Here is a 21725-nt window from a genome sequence, read left to right as displayed (position 1 = left end):
CTGTTTTTCTTCCATTTTTCTCTCCATTTCAATATTTGGCCATCCTATACCCTTTTCCCCAGGATACCACATTTCAACTTGGAAAAGCCTTCCTGCATGGATTCTAAAATCTAACAATCCAAAACGGTTAAATAAAGGCATACTCTGTGGTGCTTCTGTACTTCTGAAAATTTAGTCCATCCCTTTATGTTGAACATAATTAAACACTTTAGGCAAATAGAGGCCTGATAACAAAATATTAAGTAACTGGACATAAGATATCTGATTTAGCAGCAATTAATAGATTATGGTTTTTAAGCACAATAGAAACGACCAATTCACAACCAATTGTGCATCTCCCTGCATGAAAATTTATGGAAAATAATCAAGTGAAACTGGAATGGAATAGGAAAGCTACAAGCTAAACAATCACAAATAAAGAAAAGTTCCCTCCCACAATGTCAGTTACTAAATGAATAAAGCACAGCTTTTATTTTGTTTTTTAAAAGCAATTAATATGCCTCATGCCTCATACAATATCTCCCCATCAAGCTTCTTTTGTTTTCCAATCCACCGAGAAAACTATGATTTATACATTTTCACTGATTTTAGAACATACATAACGTACTGCACATGTGAAAAAATACCCAGGCAGATTTAAGTCACATAATCATCCGCTTTCATAGAAGTTTTCATATGTTGTAATATAAACTTCATTTATACTGAATTTTGAAACCTAAATATATTCCAGAGACTGTTCAAGGAAACTAAAAGGATAGTATTCTGTCTTCTATATTGTAACACACTGTTCAATATTTCCTGTAGAACAAGCAACACTCATTATTTATTGTTAAAAATGCTGAAGGTTTCTTCAAAGATCAGTTATGTCATTAGCAATGCTCAATTAACAACACCAAAGAATTATTAGAGAGGCAACCTGGTATAGTGGTTAAGGCATCAGGCTAGAAACTAGGGGACTATGAATTCTAGTCCCACCTTAGGCATGAAGTCAGCTGAGTGACCTTGGGCTAGTTATTCTCTCTCAGACTAGGAAAGAAGCAATGGCAAACTACTTCTGGAAACCTTGCCAAGAAAACTGCACTAGTCTAGGCAGTTGCTAGTGCCTAGACCAGGAGTGGGCAACCTTGGTTCTCGTGGACTTCAACTCCCAGAATTCTGGGAGTTGAAGTCCACGAGTCATAAAAGAACCAAGGTTGCCTACCCCTGGCCTAGACTCAAAGGCACCAACTATTATCAATCAATAGTTGTTGCTATTATTAGCTTGACTTGTGTTCTCTTATTGTTTTGATGGATTGTTTTATTGCAATTATTTGAACAAGCAATATTTCATATTTTGGCAATCCTAATGACATACTGTAATCTTGTGCATAATTCTCTAGGAGTGATAATAATCAGGTTAACTTCTAGGTAAACATGCAAAATGTTTCATTGTGCATTTATCCAACCTTAGAAAGCAAGAAACTAATAAAGGTATTATCCGGAATCAATGCTGAGAGGTATAATTTTGGATCTACATCTATGCTCCCTTCTGAGTCATCTAACCCTGTTACAAGGTCACTGACAATTCTATGTTATTCTTGCTTCTCTGGGTACTGTATAATTAGCATGCTTGCAGTATTGTAACTGCCTTTCTTTGAGCCTGATAGGTAGACAGAGGTGTATTCAAACAAGGCTTCTACTTTCTCAGTGACTTCTGCACTAAATAGGGGGTATTGACTCATGAGAGGTTTTTAATCATCATTTTTAACTGTATGGTACTCAGTCAGTAAGTCACCAAATGTGAGATAGGAAGTACAGTACACTGCCAGTGGAGGTGGGGAAAGCCCCATTTAGGATCACTAGGAAGTGGCTCATAATCAAACTCTACTTGGGAAGTGGCTTTTTGTGAAAAACAATAAATTACTTTTCTTTTGTGTTGTTGTTTGGTTACAGATACTATGTCAAAACCTATAGAGCAGGGGTGTCAAACTCGCAATGTCATGTGACATGTCACAACGTATCGTGACTTTTTTGCCATTGCCGGCAATGGGGTGGGCGCGGTTTCGCTATGATGCATCCGGCCCGTAGGCTGGCAGTTTGACATCCCTGCTATAGAGGAATCTCTATTTCCTTCAGTTCACCCATCTGAGTGTTTTATTAGAAACTAGACTTCTCATACATTTCACAGATCCATAGTAAGAAGTGAGGAAAAGATAAAGCATTCCTTCAGTCAGAGTGGCTGAAAGGATAAGGCCCAGGTGAAGGCAACCCAAGTTGAAAGTTAGAAGGACAGTTCTCCTATTCCAAGTCTCAACTCAATCAATACTCCAGTGGGACATTCTAGGATACATTTAGTATATGCAACAACCCAAGAGAATATATATATACATTCTGTGCACCTACAGTACATTCCAGAAATTTCTGCAGTATGTGACAGGTTCTTTGGTAAATTAGTTGATATGTCTAACCCATTTGTTTGGCTTGAAAACATTTCTCAGAGAGATTTGAAAACTACTGAAATAACAAGTGCACTAGCCATGTTGGTATCTTAAGCCAGAGCTTTTCAACCAGTGGTACGGGTACCACCTGTGGTAGATTGGCACCTGGCAGGTGGTACACGAACATCCTAGAAAAGAGGTAGCGGGGAAGGGGAATGAGCTGAACCGGTAGCAGCGCCGCACAAGTCTGAGCAAGAGATGGCTGGAGCTGCAGGGCTGTCAGAGCTCAGCAGAAGCACCAGGATCAGCACCAGGCTCCAACTGGAGCTCGGCGCTGATCCTGGCACTTCTGCTGAGCCCGGAAGAGGCACCAATCAGCTGGAATGTTGCAGCATCTCCGAGGTCTTGTGATTTACATTCAGATGCTTGACAACTGATTCATATTTATGACAGTCACAGTGTCCCAGGGTCATGTGAAGTGACCAAAACCAGCTGCAACTACTCAGCAGACGGGGGGAATAAAAACCAAACACCCCCCACCCCACCCCCGCTGCCAATCCTCAACAGAAATGCTCACAACAATGAAAACCTTGGACAGGAGGAAGAGAGCGGCCGGGTGGGCAGGCAGGTGTCTTGCTCAGTTGTGGCTTGGGAGGCACTTTTTTCAGTGCCATTGTAACTTCAAACAGTCACTCAGCGAAGTGTTGTAAGTCAACGACTACCTGTACTTTATCACTTTCCCCCCCCCCTTTTTTTTTGGTCATCAAGTTTTTGACACCTCGCTAGGCGACTGGTGGTACTCAGATGTTGCCATATCCTAAAAGTGGTACAATGGGTGAAAAGGTTGAAAGGGGCGTTGTCTTACCTGAACGCCTTTTCTCAGCAGGATGATGTAGAGTCCAAATGGATGGGTTCTATGACGGCCTTCCTGCCTGGCAGACTGGGTAAAAACTTCGGCCACACCCCTTCCTTTGGGCGTGACCCCAGTTTTGACTTAGGTGAGAAACTTTGTTGGAATTAACATTGCAGCTCTTTATTATATCATTATTATCTCCCTGCCTAGACCTATCTTCTGGGTGGGCTTGGACTCTACATCATCCTGCTGAGAAAAGGCGTTCAGGTAAGACAACGCCCCTTCTCCAGCAGGACGGCTGTAGAGTCCAAATGGATGGGACATACCAAAGCCCTCATGTCCCCCTGGGAGGGAATGTCTAGGCTACCGAACTCTGAGCAGATACGACTTGTTGAAGAACTCTTCTGCCAAAAGCCGCGTCTGCTGCTGCTAGGGAGTCTAAACGGTAATGTCGAATGAAAACCGAAGGTGAGGACCAGGTTGCGGCCCTGCAAATCTCTTCCACCGGAGCTTGCGTTAGCCACGCCGCAGATGTGGCTGCGCTCCGAGTTGAGTGGGCAGTCACCTGAGTGGGTGCTGGCAAATCCTGTGAGACGTATGCCTGTGCTATGCAGGCTCTGATCCACCTGCCTATGGTGGAAGGAGATACCTTCTTTCCCATAGTTGCTGGTTGAAAGGACACAAATAATGCTTCAGTCTTTCGGAAAGCCGAGGTGCGTTTCACGTAGAAACACAGCGCTCTCCGCACGTCTAGCTTGTGCCATCTGTGTTCTAGCCTATGTTTGGGTCTTGGACAGAAATCAGGAAGCGTAAGTTCCTGAGATCTGTGAAAGATGCTATTTACCTTCGGGATGAAGGTCGGGTCTGGTCTAAGAACGACCCTATCTTTGAAAAAGGTACACAGATCCTTCCTTACTGACAGTGCTGCTAGTTCTGAGATTCTCCTTGCTAAAGTAATTGCCACAAGGAAAGATACCTTCAGTGATAGGTGATGGAGTGAGCATGTTTCAAGAGGTTCGAAGGGTGCTGATGTCAAGGCTAGAAGGACCTTAGGCAGGTTCCAGGACGGGTACCTGTGTATGACTGGGGGCTTTGTGTTAGATGCCCCTTTTAAAAAGGCACTAATCGCTGGATGTTGTGCTAGGGAAGTTAAGTTGTCGCAGGAGAGTACAGTTGAGAGGGCCGATATCTGTCTGCGGATAGTATTGACTGACAGGCCCTTATTAAGACCCTCCAATAGGTAATCTAGGATATTAGGGATAGATACTGCGGTCGGGTCTAGGTGAAGCGAAGCGCACCACCTACAAAATCCCTTCCATGTAGCGTCGTAAATCCTATTAGTGGACGCTCTTCGTGATGCCTGTATGATCGATATCACCCCTGCCGAATAAGATTGTTTAGTTAAGCTTTGCCGCTCAAATGCCAAGCGGCTAGATGTAGCCACTGGGGATCTGGGTGTACAAGCTTGCCCTGACTGAGTTTTACCCTGTCCGGGGGAATCCTCCACGGAGGTGATATCGAAAGGTCCACGAGGTCGGCAAACCACGGGCGCCGTGGCCAGTGAGGGGCAATGCAGACCATCTCTGCGCCCTCCAGGATCATCTTGCGTATGGTCGCCGGTATTAATGGCAGCGGTGGGAAGGCGTACAGGAGTTGCGCCGGCCACCGGCACCTGAGAGCATCCGTTCCCTCCGATCCCGGGGACGGGAATCTGGAGAAGAACCTGGGGAGTTGTGTGTTCTTGTGGTTGGCAAATAGATCTAGGTGCGGTTGTCCGAACCTCCGGGAGATCTCCTCGAAGAGAACCGGGTCCAGACGCCATTCCGACTGGTCCACCTTGGCTCTGCTCAGGGAGTCTGCCTGGGTGTTTGTCTCCCCTGAGATGTGTTCCGCTCTGATGGAACTCACATTGGTTTCTGCCCACCGAGCCAGAGCCAATGCTTCCTTCATTAGTTCCACTGATCTCGTTCCTCCCTCCTTGTTTACATGTGCCTTGGCTGCTACATTGTCTGTTAGCACGAGGACGTGCCTCCTCGTTACTAGGTGAGAGAAATGACGGAGGGCCAGGTGTATGGCCCGGAGCTCTAGCCAGTTGATGCTGTGTGACAGGTCCTTCTGTCCCCACTGGCCCTGTGCTATCTGGGTTCCCAGGTGGGCTCCCCATCCGAACAGGCTCGCGTCTGTCGTGAGTGTGACCCTGTTCGGTTCCCTGAATATGCTCCCCTTGAGTGTCGTGGGGGATAGCCACCATTTTAGTGATTTCATCACCTGTGCTGGTACCAGCACTCTCTTGTTGGAGGTGCTGAGGTTCCTCCTCTGGTAGGGTAGGAGGAACCACTGCAACTCCTTCGAGTGGAGCCTTGCCCATGGGATGATGCCCATGCAAGATATCATCTTCCCCAGGAGCTTCGAGAGTTGTAGCAAGGACACTCTCCTGATCTTTTGAATTTGGTGAATTAGCTTGGATATGCTGATCAGTCGCTCCTGGGAAAGGTATACCCTGCACTGTGACGTGTCTATCACCGCGCCCAGGTGTTGCAGTCTCCTTGAGGGAATGAGGTGGCTCTTGTTTAGATTGACCGAGAATCCGTGCCCCTGTAGGGTTCGGATTGTGGTCTCGAGATCTGCCCTTGCTTGCTCCCGAGATCTGGATTGAATCAAGATGTCGTCCAGATAAAACTGAACGCGAACCGGGATCAACCTGAGATGGGCCGCTATTACAGCTAGGATCTTGGTGAATACCCTTGGTGCTGATGATAGTCCGAAGGGTAATGCCCTGTATTGGTAATGCCGACCCGCGTAGGTAAATCTGAGGAATTTCCGGTAGCTGGGATGGATGGGGATGTGTAGGTACGCCTCTGTGAGATCTATTGAGGATAATAGATCGTCTTCCCTGACGCTGGCTAGGATGGATTTCAAGGAGTGCATCTTGAACCTCCTGTACTTTATGAAATAGTTCAGGCCCTTCAGGTCCAAGATTGCTCTCCACCCTCCTGATGTCTTTGGGATAACGAAGAGGATAGAATAAAATCCTCTTCCCTCCTCTTCCTTTGGTACCCTCTCTATGGCCTGAATTGACAGGAGGTGGGCTATGGCCGAAGTTATCAGCCTCGTCTTGTGTACTCTTCTGGAGATGGGACATCTGATGAACCGGTTTGGTGGGGGAGAACAGAAGTCTAAGGTCAGGCCATGCCTGATCGTTTCCAGAACCCAGGCGTCGGTCGTGGTCTGCTCCCAGACCTCGATGAAATTTCCTAACCGACCCCCAATGGGAGTATCCTGTTTGGCGTCACTTGGTACGCTTAAAGGATCTGCCTCCCGCTCCCCTATATGGGCGTCTGGACTGGAACTGGCCCCTGGCTCCCGGGCTCTGGCGATCCTGGGTTCGATCCTGTCTGGGGTAGAAGGATCGTGAGCCTCTGGGCCAGTCCCAGGATTGCCCTGATCGAAAGGGCTGTCTCCATTCCCAGAGGCTTCCTGGGCGGGAGCCCTGTCTCCGGAAGTCCTGACTGCCTCTCCTGTCTAACTTCTTTGATGGATGTACTAGGATTTTTTTCTTGTCTCTGCCTTCGCTGACATGTGGGTCCAGAATGGAACCAAATAGGGCTACTCCACTGTATTTGGACGTCGAAAGACGCCATTTGGACCTCAGGTCTGTCTTCCAATTTTTGAGCCACAGTAGCCTACGCGAGGCCACTGTGGCCGCAATGGATCTTGCCGCATACTTTGTTGCGTACAGTGAAGCGTCAGACACGAATTGCGAGGCCGCGAGGAGCTTAGCCAATGTTTGGTGTACTCTGACCTGGTCTGGAGGCACCGTGCCTTGCAGTTCCCTCAGCCACATGATACTGGCCCTCGCGAAGAATGATGATGAAGTGGCTGCTCTGGCCGCCCAGGCTGCAGCCATATGGGAACGCCGGAGGGAGTGTTCAAATTTCTTCTCCTCAGGTCTCAAGACCTCCGCCATGTCTCCTGGAATCGCGGAGGTAGAAAATAATGAAATCAAGGGGTTATCTACAGTAGGAACCTCTAACATGTTAGAGAAGGAGGGAGATAGGTTGAAAAGCTTTCTTTCCGCGCTGTTAGGTGCCGGTGGGCTTGCAAGTGAGGACCATTGTTCCTCCAGCGTGGTCATAAAGACCTCCGCACATGGAATGTACTTATCTTGTGGAACCTTTTTGGCAAATAGAGGATTGGCCTCCTTGCTTGTTGAGGGCTTCTCATCCTGTACTGATGTTAGGTTGACTGTGGAAACTGCCTTTATCAGGAGTGATTTTAGGAGCGCTGGGTTAAAGAGGCCAGAGCTCGTCGCCTGCTCAGGTGCAGTCTCCTCGTCCTCCGAGAGGGGCATGTCTGACATGTCAAGGTCTACTGAGTCACCCTCTCCCAGTTGAGAGGAAGTTTCAGAGGTGCTGGTAGGGGGTGGCCTAGCCCGTCCCTTACGGGGTGTGTGAAAGGCCACTTGCCCCTTAGAAGCCATGAACTGGGAGAATGCATCCTGCATGAATGCATGAAATTGTGCCGACCATATGTTCTCCTGCGCCTTGTCGCTGGGGTGAGGCGCTGGAGAGTGGTCGGGTGAAGAAGCTGGTGAGGAGGGATTGGAGGAATCTAACTGTTCAGTTTCCCCAGGAGGAGACCAAGTCTTGAGCACTTCCTCGGCAGTAGGTTCTGTGCTGGGTGCCGCCGCTGGGACAGGGGAAACCATATTTGTCCCATTGGCATTGGTTCTCTGTGCCCTGCTAATTTGCCTTTCTAAAGCCAAATGTCTCCTCAAAGCCTCTCGCTCAGCCGTTTTAGACTGTCCCTTCTGAGAAAGGTGCTTTGTTTTAGCTTTCTTCTTCCCCCCCACCTCTGATTCAGAAGATCTGCGTTTTTGTTGTTGCTGTGGGGGGGACAATTGAGGGACCTGTGTGACTGAATACGAGACATTGTCTGCCATTGTGCCAGACACCCCGAGTAGGCAATGCCTGGCGTGGGGGAATAAGATACGCAGATCAGATGCAGATGCTTGGGGCTGTGCCCTCTTCTGCCTATACAAACAATGGCCGGACAGACAGGATTCTTTGGACAGAAGATCCTGCAAGGCAGTGACTAAAGGTCACTATAGGAACAGTTAGGAAAAAAAAAAAAAATTTCTCCTCACCTCCTCACCTAGTCCAGACAAAAGTGCAGTTTAAATCTCTCTCTCCCCCGGTCTGTGGCTGTGGTAGCAGACCACGCTCAGAACTGATAGCAGTTCTCTTCTTTTATTCCTCTTCCTTCCTCCTGCCCCAATGCCTTAACGTAAAGGGAAAAAAACGGCGGGCTAAACTGCTCGTTTAAAATGGCGAATGGGAGGAAGCCCCGCCTCCCAATAGTAGCCGGATGAGCCACGAGGCTCCAACAATGGCAGTCCTTAATAGCCAGCGACAGGGTAATTAGCCGGCTTGAGTGGCTCTTTTTGTCCTTAAGGGGCTGCGCCTCTCCGCTGGGGGAAAAAAAAGCGGCGCTGAGGCTCTGCCGGTCGGTTTGGGCGCGCTGCGCTTCTCGCGCCGCTCAGCTGATCAGCGGCTCCGTCGGCCGCCGGTTGTATTTCCCGCGCCGCTCAGCTGTTTGGCGCTGAGCGGCGTCTCAGCTCCTCCGCCGGACGGAGTGGCGTCCGTGCCACTCAGCTGCCCGGCGGGCCTGGAATCGGCGAGCGATCCGGGAAATGTCCCCGCGCCAAACAGCTGTTTGGCGGGTCGGGAATCCGCGGGAGATCCAGTGACCGGCCCGAGCCCCCCTGGCTAACCGCCCTGACGATCCTCTCACCACTCCGACGATCCTGCTGTGAGTCCGTCGGTGTCCTATTCAGCCGCCAGAGATCCCTGCTTGCTAATGCAAAAAAAGGGGGGAGGAAAACTGGAAGAGGAGATTCTCTTCTTTTGTTGAAATCTCTTTCTTTCCTAAGAGCTGCTTCTCGCACTTCTACCAGGCTACGAGACTGAGTCAAAACTGGGGTCACGCCCAAAGGAAGGGGTGTGGCCGAAGTTTTTACCCAGTCTGCCAGGCAGGAAGGCCGTCATAGAACCCATCCATTTGGACTCTACAGCCATCCTGCTGGAGAAAGCCCTGTCTTAAGCAATGAAATTTTGGAATTGCTATTATTTTAAAAGCTAAGTTTGTTCTTGCCCAGCCAAGAGAATGTTGTCCTCCTGTGATCAGAAAAAAAGATTTATAAGCTTTATCTGGTTCCAATCCAGGTGCATCCATGAATATCCCATTTGCCATCCCAGTCTCTCAAAAGCCACTACTTTTTCTTCACATTTTGCACTTGACATGAGCAGCAGAGTTTCAAACAAATATGGATAGCTGTTGATTCAGGCAAATGTGGATGGCCAATGATCAAGTCTATTAAGTAAAAAGCATTCTTCTGGATTCACCCTCCAGTGCTATGCACATTCATTCAGGTGGAAACCCTGCTCTAAGCAAATTATTCCTCAGTAAATGTGCACAGGTATGACTCAGTGTACATTTGTGCCATTCCACTCATCTTCAAAAGTTAAATGAAGGAAGGACCTACTTGAAAAAAAATGGGACTAAATATATATAAATATTCCCCAATCAGGCACCTTTCAAACAGTACACCAAATTGTACCTCAATACATCTGGAGTACACTAGGTTGGGATAAGTTGGAATGGAGGGAGGTTTTCACATTGTGATCGCATCCTTATATTTGTAGCTGAAGAAATGACAGTTTCTTCAGTTAAAAGAAAGCTACTCCAGAGACTACTTCTTTTTCATTTCATTAATTTCATTTCACTACTTCTATTCTTTTTCATTTCATTAATCATATTGTGCAAGCTCATAAACATCAAGCATGGAAGGAATGAGTGTTCTCTGTTTCAATAATTCATAACAATTTAAAAGTCAGCATTAAAATGTTTCAACGTTCTAAATATAGAAAGAAAACCATTTCCTGTAGCCAGTCCAGAATGTGAAACACTGGAATAATACATGCACAAAACAACATCAGCAAACAGAAGTCATTATACTGAAATAAGAAAAATGGCACAAATAACAACACAAAAGCTTTCTATAATAATTCAAAATATTATGTGTTGGTTGGTCTTTTTGTTAAAACTGAACTTTCTAGACACCTCCATTATTAGTCATTACAACTGCTCTTTACTATAGCAATTTAACTCTTGCTGCCATTCTACACATATTAAGCATACTGTCTAATTAATCACAAATGCTTTTTTCTATTCTGTGTTTATTTGCTATTGTGTGTCATAACAATTAAAACGTTGTAATTTACATTGGAAGAAATACTATGTTTGAAATTGACTTTAAACATAGGAAGAAGAAAACCATCATTTCTTGCTACTATCAGTACAAAAAAGGGTCCAAAGTCTCTCAAGGGAATATAAAGTTTGGGACAGCCAGCTGATGTCACTGGCCATGATATTTTAAAGGCTCTATCAAGGAGAAGCTTATAGTGAAGATATATGAGGAAAAATAGAGAGTAACTCCTCATTCCTTTGCACAACAATAACAAAATTAAATGATTTAAACTTATGTATATATTTTACATATATGATTTAGACACAGTAGATTTTACATTCCAATAACACATATTTTAAGAAATTGAGACATTAGTTTGCTCATTCATTAAAGCACTGAAAAGTCAACACACTCTGCTTTTGCATTTTGAATCTTCCCAAATTCTGTTGTGCTCAAAATAACATTTTCTCTATCTTCAGCTGTTCCTTAATCTATAATCAAGTTGAAACATCTGTTGCACAGAAGCTATTCTAAAGTATCTGGTTTTGTGTCAAACTTTCAATAGCAATTTTCTCTTACATTTATACAGGCTGTAGCGCATTTTTAAGAGATAATATTGTATTAAAGTAACAGGAGCCAGAGAAGTAAGGATGTATTTACACTGATTAAATCTGACACTAATACCAAAGCAAACTAGCAAATTTGTGTTCTGAGCTTTAATATTCTCAATCAATTGAGAGCTAGTTAGAATTGTACCTGGTCAGAAGTCTGAAGTCACCCAAAATTTACTGATCTTGTATCTAACAAGATACAAATTGGTTCAACCAAAGAAATGGGAACAATTTTTTTCTTTGTCTCAGCATCAAAATGAAAAGCTAACATACCTCTATTAAGAGTGATATAAATATAATATTTGATGACATTTGCAGTCATAATGAAATTGTTGCCATTATAGGTAGCCCTCGACTTATGACTATAATTGAGGCCAAATTTTTTGCTGATAAGGGAAACAGTTGTTAAATGAGTTTTGCTCCATCTTACGACCATTCTTGCCACAGTTGTTAAGTGAATCACTGCAGTGATTAAATGAGTCACATGGTTGTTAAGTAAATCTGGCCTCCTCATTGAATTTGCTGGTCAGAAGATTGCAAAAAGGAATCACATGACCCCGGGACACTGCAACCATCATGAATATGAACCAGTTGCCAAGCGTCTGAATTTTGATCACGTGACCATGGAGATGCTGCAATGGTGTGAAAAGCAATCACAAGTCACTTTTTTTTCAGCGCTGTTGTCACTAAATGAACTGTTGTTGAGGACTGTACATACTTGTTTTGTGATCAATCAGAACACAATCAATCAGAATACAGCTGGAAGGGACCTTGGAGGTCTTCTAGTCCAGTCCCCTGTTCAAGCAGGAGAACCTCTACTATTTCAGACAAGTGGCGGTCCAGTCTTTTCTTAAAAACCTCCAGTGATGAAGCACCCACAATGTCTGAAGGCAAGCTGTTCCACTGGTTAATTGCCCTCACTGTTAGGAAGTTTCTCCTTAATTCCAGGTTGCTTCTCTCCTTGATTAGTTTCCATCCATTGTTTCTTGTCCTGCCTTCAGGCGCTTTGGAAAATAGTTTCACTCCCTATTCTTTGTGGCAGTCTCTCAAATACTGGCATACTGCTATCATGTTCCCCCCTAATCTTTCTTTTCTCTAGACTGGCCATACTCAAATCCTGCAACCGTTCTTCATATGTTTTAATCTCCAGGCCTTTAATCATCTGAGTTGCTCTTCTTCGCACTTTTTCCCCAAAGTCTCAACATCTTTTTTGTAATGTCAGCCATGACATTTGAAGGATGATGTCATTACATCCTTATATTTGTTGCCCCTGTGGATTCCCATGATTAGTATTGTATTTATACTTCTTTAAACTATCTACTGTGGATAGTACACTTTGGAATATACGAATTGATTTTCAAAGCCTTTAAAATAGCACCTGGTCTGAGTCCACCAATATATTTGCCAGTTCGCCTACAACTATGAGATAATCTGCTGAGCTCAAAGAAGTTGAAGCCACACAGAAGAAGATAGTATTGCCACGGCTTGACTAAATATGTTCATAAATCTCAAGCAACTTCCAACGTTCTAAACAGATCAAGTTGATGTATACAGGAAGGTTTATAAGCACACCATTTTTATTATCACGAAATATTTTTTCATATACCTGAGGAACCCAAATAGATCCAATGCTTTCCTGTTTATGTATAGTAAAAATCAATAGTTAACAATAAAGACAGATGCAATTCTTGCTTTTAGGGGAAAATTACCTGTTGATCATCAGGTGTCCATATGCCACAGGTGATCTGACTCTCCAGGTTAATCTCTGAAGACCAATGTCTTTGTCCACTGACTGATCCAACCAGCACAAATCCATCTCTGTAGGATATAAGTGCTTGTGTTCCATCATGGCTCCATGTAAAATCACTCACCTTCACATATAAGATTAGACATTATTTTGACTATGTATTCCAGCCTTTTTTAAAAGCACACAATATAGAAAAATAAATACAGATTCAATCCATTAGCATCCATATTTTCTGAGACTTCTAGTTCACAAGATCATCAAATTTCTCTCATAAAAAGGCCCACAAATAAGGATCTTCAATGCCCATAATTCTGACAATGCCATCATATTGTATCGTTTTATAATTCAAGTTTTTAAAAAATCTACCCGTATCCTCCAGATTAAATTGATCAAAGATAAAATCTGAACTAGCTACAATATGTAGGTGTGTACTTAATCTTTCATACTGAAATTTATGAGATTTAAAAATGATTAACATTTAAGTATTTTAGGTTGCTTTACCTTTTTTAAATAAATGAAGATTAAATCTGAACTTTATACTAAACTATGGTTTAACCCATAATTTACTGAATACATTGGGGTTGAACAAGACACATGACAGGTATGCGAGCTCAGGGCATCAGCCTATTCAAGTGGGTAATTAAAATCCTGCTCTTCTCTATATCCTTCAGGGAATAAGTTATAGGTATCTTATGTCATGTCATGTCCAAGTTATAGGTATCTTATCCAGGGAGTTTACACAGCATAGTTTCATTTAAATTGTTGAGTTTAAAAAACAAAACAACTATTGAAAATTGAACTATTTTGGAAAGCTGAATGATGTTGCTGTATTTATAATAGTATATAACAGAATAACAGAGTTGGGAGAAAATCTTCCTGCTCAGGCAGGAATCTATTTTTATTTTCTATGATTATTATAATTGTTTTGTTGCCCTGCTTTTATTGTTACTATTTATATGATTGTAGTGTGGATGCGTTAAGATGATATATTCTGTATAAGCCACTGAAACTCTTGATTGTGGCAGTATATAAATAAGTTTAATAAATAAATTAGTTTAAATGGTGATAATTGGTGCCCTGGTTTAGCAATTAGTTGTTATTCTGCTATGCTAGAATCTATAGCCTAAATATCATAATGAGAAATAAAATTTATGAACTCTCCCTATGTTCCTGGCCAAGAAATCACAAACGTATGCTAGGATTAGCATTACAGTTGCATGTAATGTTACTTGGAATAGTAACTACTTAAAATTGAAGTAACAAAAGATTCATTGGCATTTCAATTATTATTTAGAGAAAAGTTATCAATGACTTGTAGGTAGCTCCATACAGTCAGAGTGGAAATAGCGCAAGACTCCAGTACATTCAGCCTCTTGCTCCATTTGTCCTTGTGGTAATTCACCCATAAGCATTTGTTTCAAATTGTATTCCATAAATAGCATACTGTCCTTTTGTTACTTGCCTCAGGGTAAGCTATAGAAAATATGCTAATTTTACATACTTTTCAGTTAAAACAGTTCTCTTAACAATTCCATTTTCCTACTTTCTCCAGGCAGTTTTTCTCCCCTTTTTATTTTTTTTTTCCAAAGTCAAGACAATTCCCAAGGCCAAACCAAGTGGTGTTTACTAACCTGTGCTCCACGATCATTCACAAGCTCCACAGACCATCTGCCTTCATACTGAATCCAAACAAATATTCCACCATCGGCATCACAAGTTGCCAGCTTCTGGAATGGTTCATTCCATCGAACAAGAACCACCTAATATTTCAGAAAATACATTTTTTTCCTCAAATTTTATTCTGGATGCCAACAGACACTTTATTAGAATTTCAGTTATTATGAAGAGAATAAATATTAGGTTTTAAATTAGGATTACAAAAATTATAAAACTTCACCATAAAAATTCTGCAAGTGAAAAAGCAATTAAAAATATTCATTAACACAAGTGTAATATAGTTCAACTCTCTCCAACACTTTAAAATGGAAACTAAAGAACTTTTTTAACATGTACCTTTTTCTCATCTCAATTATTTCTTCAGAGCTTTAATCAACTTCTTTTGTAAGGCCAATAAAAACTCCTTATCCAAGTTAATTTCTTGGCTTGTTATTCATACTTCCAATTTAGTTGTTTTCTGTTCCAGAGTCCATTTTTCAGTACTTCTGCAAATTCTTTATGTTCTGATATTTCTCATTCAGGCAAAACTTGTTTTATCTCTTTACCTTGTAAATCTTTCAGGATGTTCTCGTGCACATCACTAATTTCTGCTTTAATATCATTCGGATATAATCTATTCATAGAAGCATGCATTATTGCTAAGATTAAAGCTACTATTTTTTGTCCCCATTCTTCAAAAATCTCCTGAAGTATTTTAAAAGTCAAAGTCTTTTCTGTCATTTTGCAAATTCCAAGGCTGACCAAAGATAAGCGTCAGGCTTTTCATTTTTGTCTCCTTTCCCTTTCAGCCTGGAATCATCAGTCCCCTCTAGTGTTCAATTTCTGAAATAATAAAGTCTCAAGTTTCTGTTTGGACTTAGGATAGACTACACAAATGGGTTCCCACTTATATAATTATTTTCTTAATCTTAAAACAAAAATCCTAATATTCCATTTGTAAAGGAAAGTGTGGAGGACCTTGAGGAAAGCAGGGAAGAGATGCTGTCTAGGAAACAGATAAGAGAGTCAAGATCCCCTGGAGGCTTAATGGTAGAAAAGGAAACTTAGGAAAGATCTGCCCTGATTGATCAAAAACTTAAAAGTGTTAATAGAAAGTTTGTACTTTCCAACTTGTAAGTTTCTGTTAATGTAGCATTATCATCAAATAGAATTAGTTCATCTAGTTGTGTTTCCCGTCTGGCCTAACTGGGACAGCTGACAATTACTTCAAGTTTGTCTGGTCCTTTAATTTGTTTACAGATATTCCATACTTAACTACCATAATTGGGACTGGAATCTTAGTTAAGCTTCTTTGCTCAACAACTGCAATCCCAGCACTCCTGGTTGCAGTCATTTAGGGATCTACCCTTTAGGTCAGTGGTTCTCAACCTTTTTAATGCCGCGACCCCACAACTGGTCATAAGTTGAGGACTACTCAACCAGTCGTAAGTCGAGGACTACTCAACTGGTGCAGCACCGTTTGCAGAATGGGATTTTTGGCGGGCTCAGCAGGGCAGAGACAGCCTGGACAATTCCTATTGGCTTTTGAAAGCCAATAGAATTAGACTCTATTCAAGAGAGTCTATTCTATTGGCTTTCAAAAGCCAATAGAATAAAAGGGAGTAGCACAGCTAAGGAAAAAGGGAAAAAAATGGCAGACTGCGTTGTTTGGCGACCCCCGTGAAATGGTCGTTCGACCCCAAATGGGGTCCCGACCCACAGGTTGAGAACCACTGCTTTAGGTAGACCAGAACAAGAAAACATCTCCACAGGAGGGCTGAAACTATTATATTGAGATTGGGTTTAATAATTGAATCTTGCAAGTCTGGAATAACTGTGCAATGGTGGTATTGCTCCCATTTGAGCAGGTATGTCTAGATTAAGAGCTTAATTTAAGAGCCATGGTGGCACAGAGGTTAGAATGCACTTTTGCAGGCCAATTCTTCTGACTGCCAACTGCCAGCAGTTTGGCAGTTCAATTCTTACCAGCTCAAGGTTGACTCAACCGTTCATCCTTCCGAGATCGGTAAAATGAGAGTCCAGATTGCTGGGGACAATATGCTGACTCTGTAAACCACTTAGAGAGGGTTGTAAAGCATTGTGAAGTGGTATATAAGTCTAAGTGCTATTGCTATTACTAGATGATGGTCGTGGCAAAGACAGAAGATCAGACCCACAAGCACTTCATTACAGATGACCAGTCCTTTCCCTGGTCATCCATTGGTTCAGGAAGCAGTATCTTCAATATGCAGATGATATTCAATTATACATCTCCTTCCCAGGTCAGATGGGAGAACTGGGGGAAAAAACATGAATATGTGTCTGGAGGCTGTCAGGATGTGGATGGGGAAGTGTGTGCAGAAATGTAAAACTTGTATCCTTTGATACTTACATCCTTTGACAAATATGCATTCCTCACAACAAAGTGCTAACATCTTACTAGGAAAGTTTCTTGCCAGTTTTTGGAAATGTTATTAATTTAAAGAGAAGTCTCCTTGCAAGCACCTCACCTTCTTTCATGTTTCACAGTCTTTACTTGAAGAGCATTAGACAGCATGCCTCAATGTAGCAACATATTCAACACCCCCACTCCCACCCCCACTTTATTGTATTTGAAAATTCTTAAAAGGTATTCCTGCTATATTATTAATTGGATTTCACAAAATTGTCAGAAGCTGAAAGCTTTGCAGACTTATATCTGTCCTTCTTTTCAAGAGAAACCAACCATGACAACACCTTATACCTATGAAGTGTTCTGCAAGTGGGCTGCAAATGCAGACTGAACAAAACCATTCTAGTTGTATATAATAAGTTCAAATGCTGGATTGCTTTATGTAACATAACTCAATCTCTGCCCATTGGATGAAATGCTGGATTAAATCTGACAGCATATATCCAGGGCATCTACAACAGTATCATGAAAAACCTTGTGTAGCAAGAAGAGAATCCAGCACGTGGGTCGGGATTTGTTTTCACACTGGGCCAGTTCCAAAATATGTTTCTAATTGAAAACCAAGAGCTGCCATTTCCACATTGACCAGTGTCTTGAAATAAGATTTTATGATGTAAGAGTGAATGAAATGAACGAAGATTTCATTTCAAGCCTCAATTTTCTCCAAAAGAGACAGGGAGCACAGTTCCAGTTACAGGAGTTGCTGGATTTGCTGAGGCTGTATATAAATGGGCAGCTGATGCTCAAGAAGGTAGCAGAATTTCATGAAGCTTTCACTCTCCTTTCATCCATTCAGATGGCCTTTGATGCGCAATTACTTGCTTCTATGAAAATACAACTAATGTTACACCACTCTGTCCTTGAATGGGTAGGGCCTCCTTGTCCTTTCAATTAATCAACTTCCCTCTTACCCCCAGTTCTGGTGGATTGGGAAGAGGAATATAAAGTGGAGTATATCCTAGGTTCTAGATGCAGGAGGTTAGATAGAGATTGTGTGAAACAGAGGCAGAGTGGTTTGCCATTTGCATTTGAAATTTCTGTAGAAGCTTTGTCTCCCTGAACTGCCAAACTTTCAACAAACAGGAAGAAGGTTCCTCATTCCTCTGCCTCACAACTTGCTGCTTTAGACTTAAATAAGTCTGGGGAGTGTGGGCCACATTCCAACTTTGGTGGTGTCTTCCATTTCAAACTTGTCTTATTGACCTTGCAGAGATAGATACCTGGCCCATCTTTGCAGGGGAGTAGAGGATATCACTCTCTGTGCTTTTAATAATGTGGGGGGAGGGGGCTGAAAGAAAAATAGTGTGATGGAATGTCTATGCCCTGGGTATAATTTGATTTTATTGGGAGCCACCCAGAGTTGTCTGAAAGATGGGCAGCTACATAAATATTTTAAATAAATAAAAACATGCAGGGCAGAGCAAAATGTTACTGGAGGGATTTGGATCTTTTACAGATTTTAGTTCAAGGGAAGGGAGAGAAATCAGATAAAGAGAACAATTCTGCCTTATAATTGATATAAATATAATGGGAGCTAAAGAACTGCTTTGACAGGCTTTCAAAATTCCGTTACATGACCTTACTAGCATTAAAGTTCTTTCCAGAAATCCAAGTGATTGTTGTTCCTTGAGTTTGCCACTCTTGGGCTTGACCGCATCACTCTCACTCAAAAATGCATTTACCTCTGCCTGCATCCAGACTCCTGACAGCTCTCTCGCCACTTTCACCAAGCAGTAGGGCATCTAATCTATAGGTAGCAGAGCTAATAGCACTGAGGTCCCTATCGATTCCCTCAATATCCACAGGCTCAAACCAATCTCAGATAATTTCTCAGGATGAAGGCTATGTCATCTCAACTTGGTTTGCCCAGCTGGCATTCAATCCCAAGCAAACGTAGGCTATTTTACCCAGTAGAGTGTTTGGTAAATTCATCATTATGGTCCAGTAGACAATTGTCCTGCTCAGTTTTTAGTCACTTTAAACAATGCTGCTGAGTAATACTGTCCTTTTCTTCAAGATTTCCTGTTGCTTTTCTAGAACAGTTTTGACCAGTGTAACTTCCTAAAGATTCCCTTTCTGAAGGAAACAATTTCCTGGAGTTGAGCTTAGCACTTGGCTTAATGTAGACATCCATCTTGATTTCTTAAACATATATACCTGTTTCAACAATATAGAAGTGTTTTGCTGCCACTTTTTCCCAGGATGATGGTTTTTAGTTTCTAGTCTAGCCTAGGGATTTCTTGATGCTGTCTGTAGTCTCCAATCTAAAGGCAGACTAGATATGAACCTATTTGTTTTTTTCAAGGCAAGGCAAGGGGGAGTTACCTGCTGTGAGTGTTGACTCACATGTTTTACAGATTAAATATAAAACTCTGATAAAGAAGAATTTATCTTTCCAGACTTAATTATTCAGAGGGATGGTAATTGTAATTATGAAACAAAAAGAAGTCTACTATTTGGAAGAAAGGCTATGTCTGATTTAGTCAAAATATTAAGTACAGACACATCACATTGGCAACAAAGGTACATTTATCAGGGCTTGTAACTTGTCCAAGTGGCTTGTAACCCACTTGTGACATATGGATTTGAATAGACACTTGATATTTCTATTTCTTACTAGCTTTTTGTCAGTAATTGAATTGCTATTACTTAACAATGGCTTGGGAGGCACATGCACATCTTTACCTGTTCACATGTTTTTCATTCTTTTTTTGTGAACTCCTGAGAATATTTCAAGGTTACCTTGACTGAGAAAAAAAATCAGTGCTAAACAGAACCAAATATAGCCTAGAAACTTCAATAGTGGAACAGGTTCAGCTTAAGAAATAAAGATAATACAGTATTTCAGGAGTCTAAAAACAAAAGAGTTTACTGCCTCTGGTCATTACATTGGAAAAAAATGTATTACTATTACTCTTACACAATTTTATCTTAACCCGTCAAATATTCTTAACAAATAACTCAGGGCACATCATAATGCATGGTTGATTATAAAGGAAATATTGCATGTGATCCTTCTTGCATATTTTGTTTTCACATTCCAATGCTAAATCAATTATTTTGTTAAGAAATACTCATCTTGTACTTATAAAAGTTACATGGGCTTTAAAATGTGTTTTAAGATTTTCTCAGTTCTACTGCTAGGATGTGGAACGAGCAAGTGAAAACTATAAAAACCATCATTGAGTCACAATGATGTAAACCCACTCTAAAGATTTCTATATCTATTAAATATAAATCAGAAGCTGTTCAATTTTGCAGCCAATGTGGCACTATGGACAGAAAGATGAATAAAGGTTAACCAACATTTAAACTGCTCTTTAGTTATAAAGGTAACACAGCAATTACCATCTGTTATTGTTATTAAGGCAACATGGGAGAATCCCAAGCAGATAACCCCAAGCCACTTCTAGGAAAGGCTAAACGCATAAAATACTAAATACATTAATAATTAAGCTATAATAATTTTATATAGTATATGCCGGGTTTATTTATGACATTGTCTAGAATACTATTTCAAGCTACATAAAAAATATAAATCTCTTTCCTAGACCAAAATTCTTTCATTCTGCTAAGCCTTTCATTGTCTGTAAGTTAGTGTTTCATAAAGACTTTTTAAAAGCAACACAGATAAATCCTGACAAAATTGTTAGTCATGTCTTGTTGCATTTTTTTTTTAAATTCTCAGAACAGTTTTATTGCATGATATATCTTTAAACAATGAGGCCAATTTAATCCCTGCTTCAGCCATCCATCCCTATCCTGTCTGTTTCACCAATAGAAATGCCTCTTTTTATTTATAAAAGAATTACAGAAAGCAGTGTTTCCCAGCCTTAACTGGAGATGGCAGCATTCAAAACTGGAATCATTATCGGTAGTATGGTAAGCTTATATGTTACCCATCAGCTACGGTGTGGAGTAGATAATTGCCCTCAGAAGTAGAAGCTATTACCAGAGCACCAATCACTAACCTATAGAAAATATTTAAGATAAAATTATCTGCAGGAAGTCACAGCTTTATTATTGTATTGATGTTTGAAGGGAAAAAAAATCAAACCAGGCCAAGTAGTTTTTTTACTACAATAATGATTTTCCAGAGACAAGAAAACCTACTGAATTTATTTGCTTTTCCAAATGTCAGTGCAGTCAAATACAGCTTTTATTATATAAAATGCGTGTCATCATTATCAAAGCAATACCTTAATTGCATATCTGTGTAAGGCAAGCCATTTTTTTCTTGAACAGTATTACTGACTAATGTAAAAATATACTCAACTTTTCATCGTAAGAAAAGAAGCAGCTATACTTTTAACATTTGTAAGTGGCTGCTAAATTCTTTACAAAGCTGATTCTACAGATAACTCTTCAGGATAGGCATACAAGGTTAATAGCAGTGATTTTCCCACATATGCCTGACTGGTTTAAAAAAAAAGAAGACAGACTTTAGACCTTTTTGTGTTAGAATACAGATAAGTAAACTGATCATCTGCTTCCTACCAAGCCTTTATCATTCTTTCTTTTTGTTATGTGATGCTTTGTAGTAGTTTTGAAGGCAGTCTCTGCAAACTTAGATTATGAAGCTATTTTATAAAAACCAACCACTTGGGGGGGAGGGGAGGAAGAAGCACTGTTTATATAACAATAAATATTCCCTGTGTGCTGAGAGAGAGAGAGAGAGAGAGAGAGAGAGAGAGAGAGAGAGCGCGCAGGCGACATGGAAACAATAAAGCAGCTAATAAC

General features: G+C 41.5%; 1 protein-coding gene across 4 annotated transcripts in view; it reads right to left on the bottom strand.

The window, feature by feature from the left end:
* Positions 1-21725, bottom strand: part of TULP4 (TUB like protein 4) — an 86384-nt gene that overhangs the window by 18915 nt on the left and 45744 nt on the right. For all 4 annotated transcript variants that reach the window (XM_039358253.1, XM_039358255.1, XM_039358254.1 and 1 more), the window contains 2 exons: positions 14509-14637; positions 12840-13001 (listed from right to left, as the gene is read on the bottom strand). In XM_039358253.1, coding sequence (XP_039214187.1) covers positions 12840-13001; positions 14509-14637 — 291 coding nt within the window. The remainder of the gene's footprint in view (positions 1-12839; positions 13002-14508; positions 14638-21725) is intronic.

Source organism: Crotalus tigris, unplaced genomic scaffold (genome assembly GCF_016545835.1).
Source record: "Crotalus tigris isolate CLP2741 ecotype Arizona unplaced genomic scaffold, ASM1654583v1 scf7180000019007.31208882:3723066, whole genome shotgun sequence".
NCBI lineage: Eukaryota > Metazoa > Chordata > Lepidosauria > Squamata > Viperidae > Crotalus > Crotalus tigris.
The sequence above is the reverse complement of the archived record's forward strand: the minus strand, read 5'-3'. Positions and strand labels throughout refer to the sequence as shown.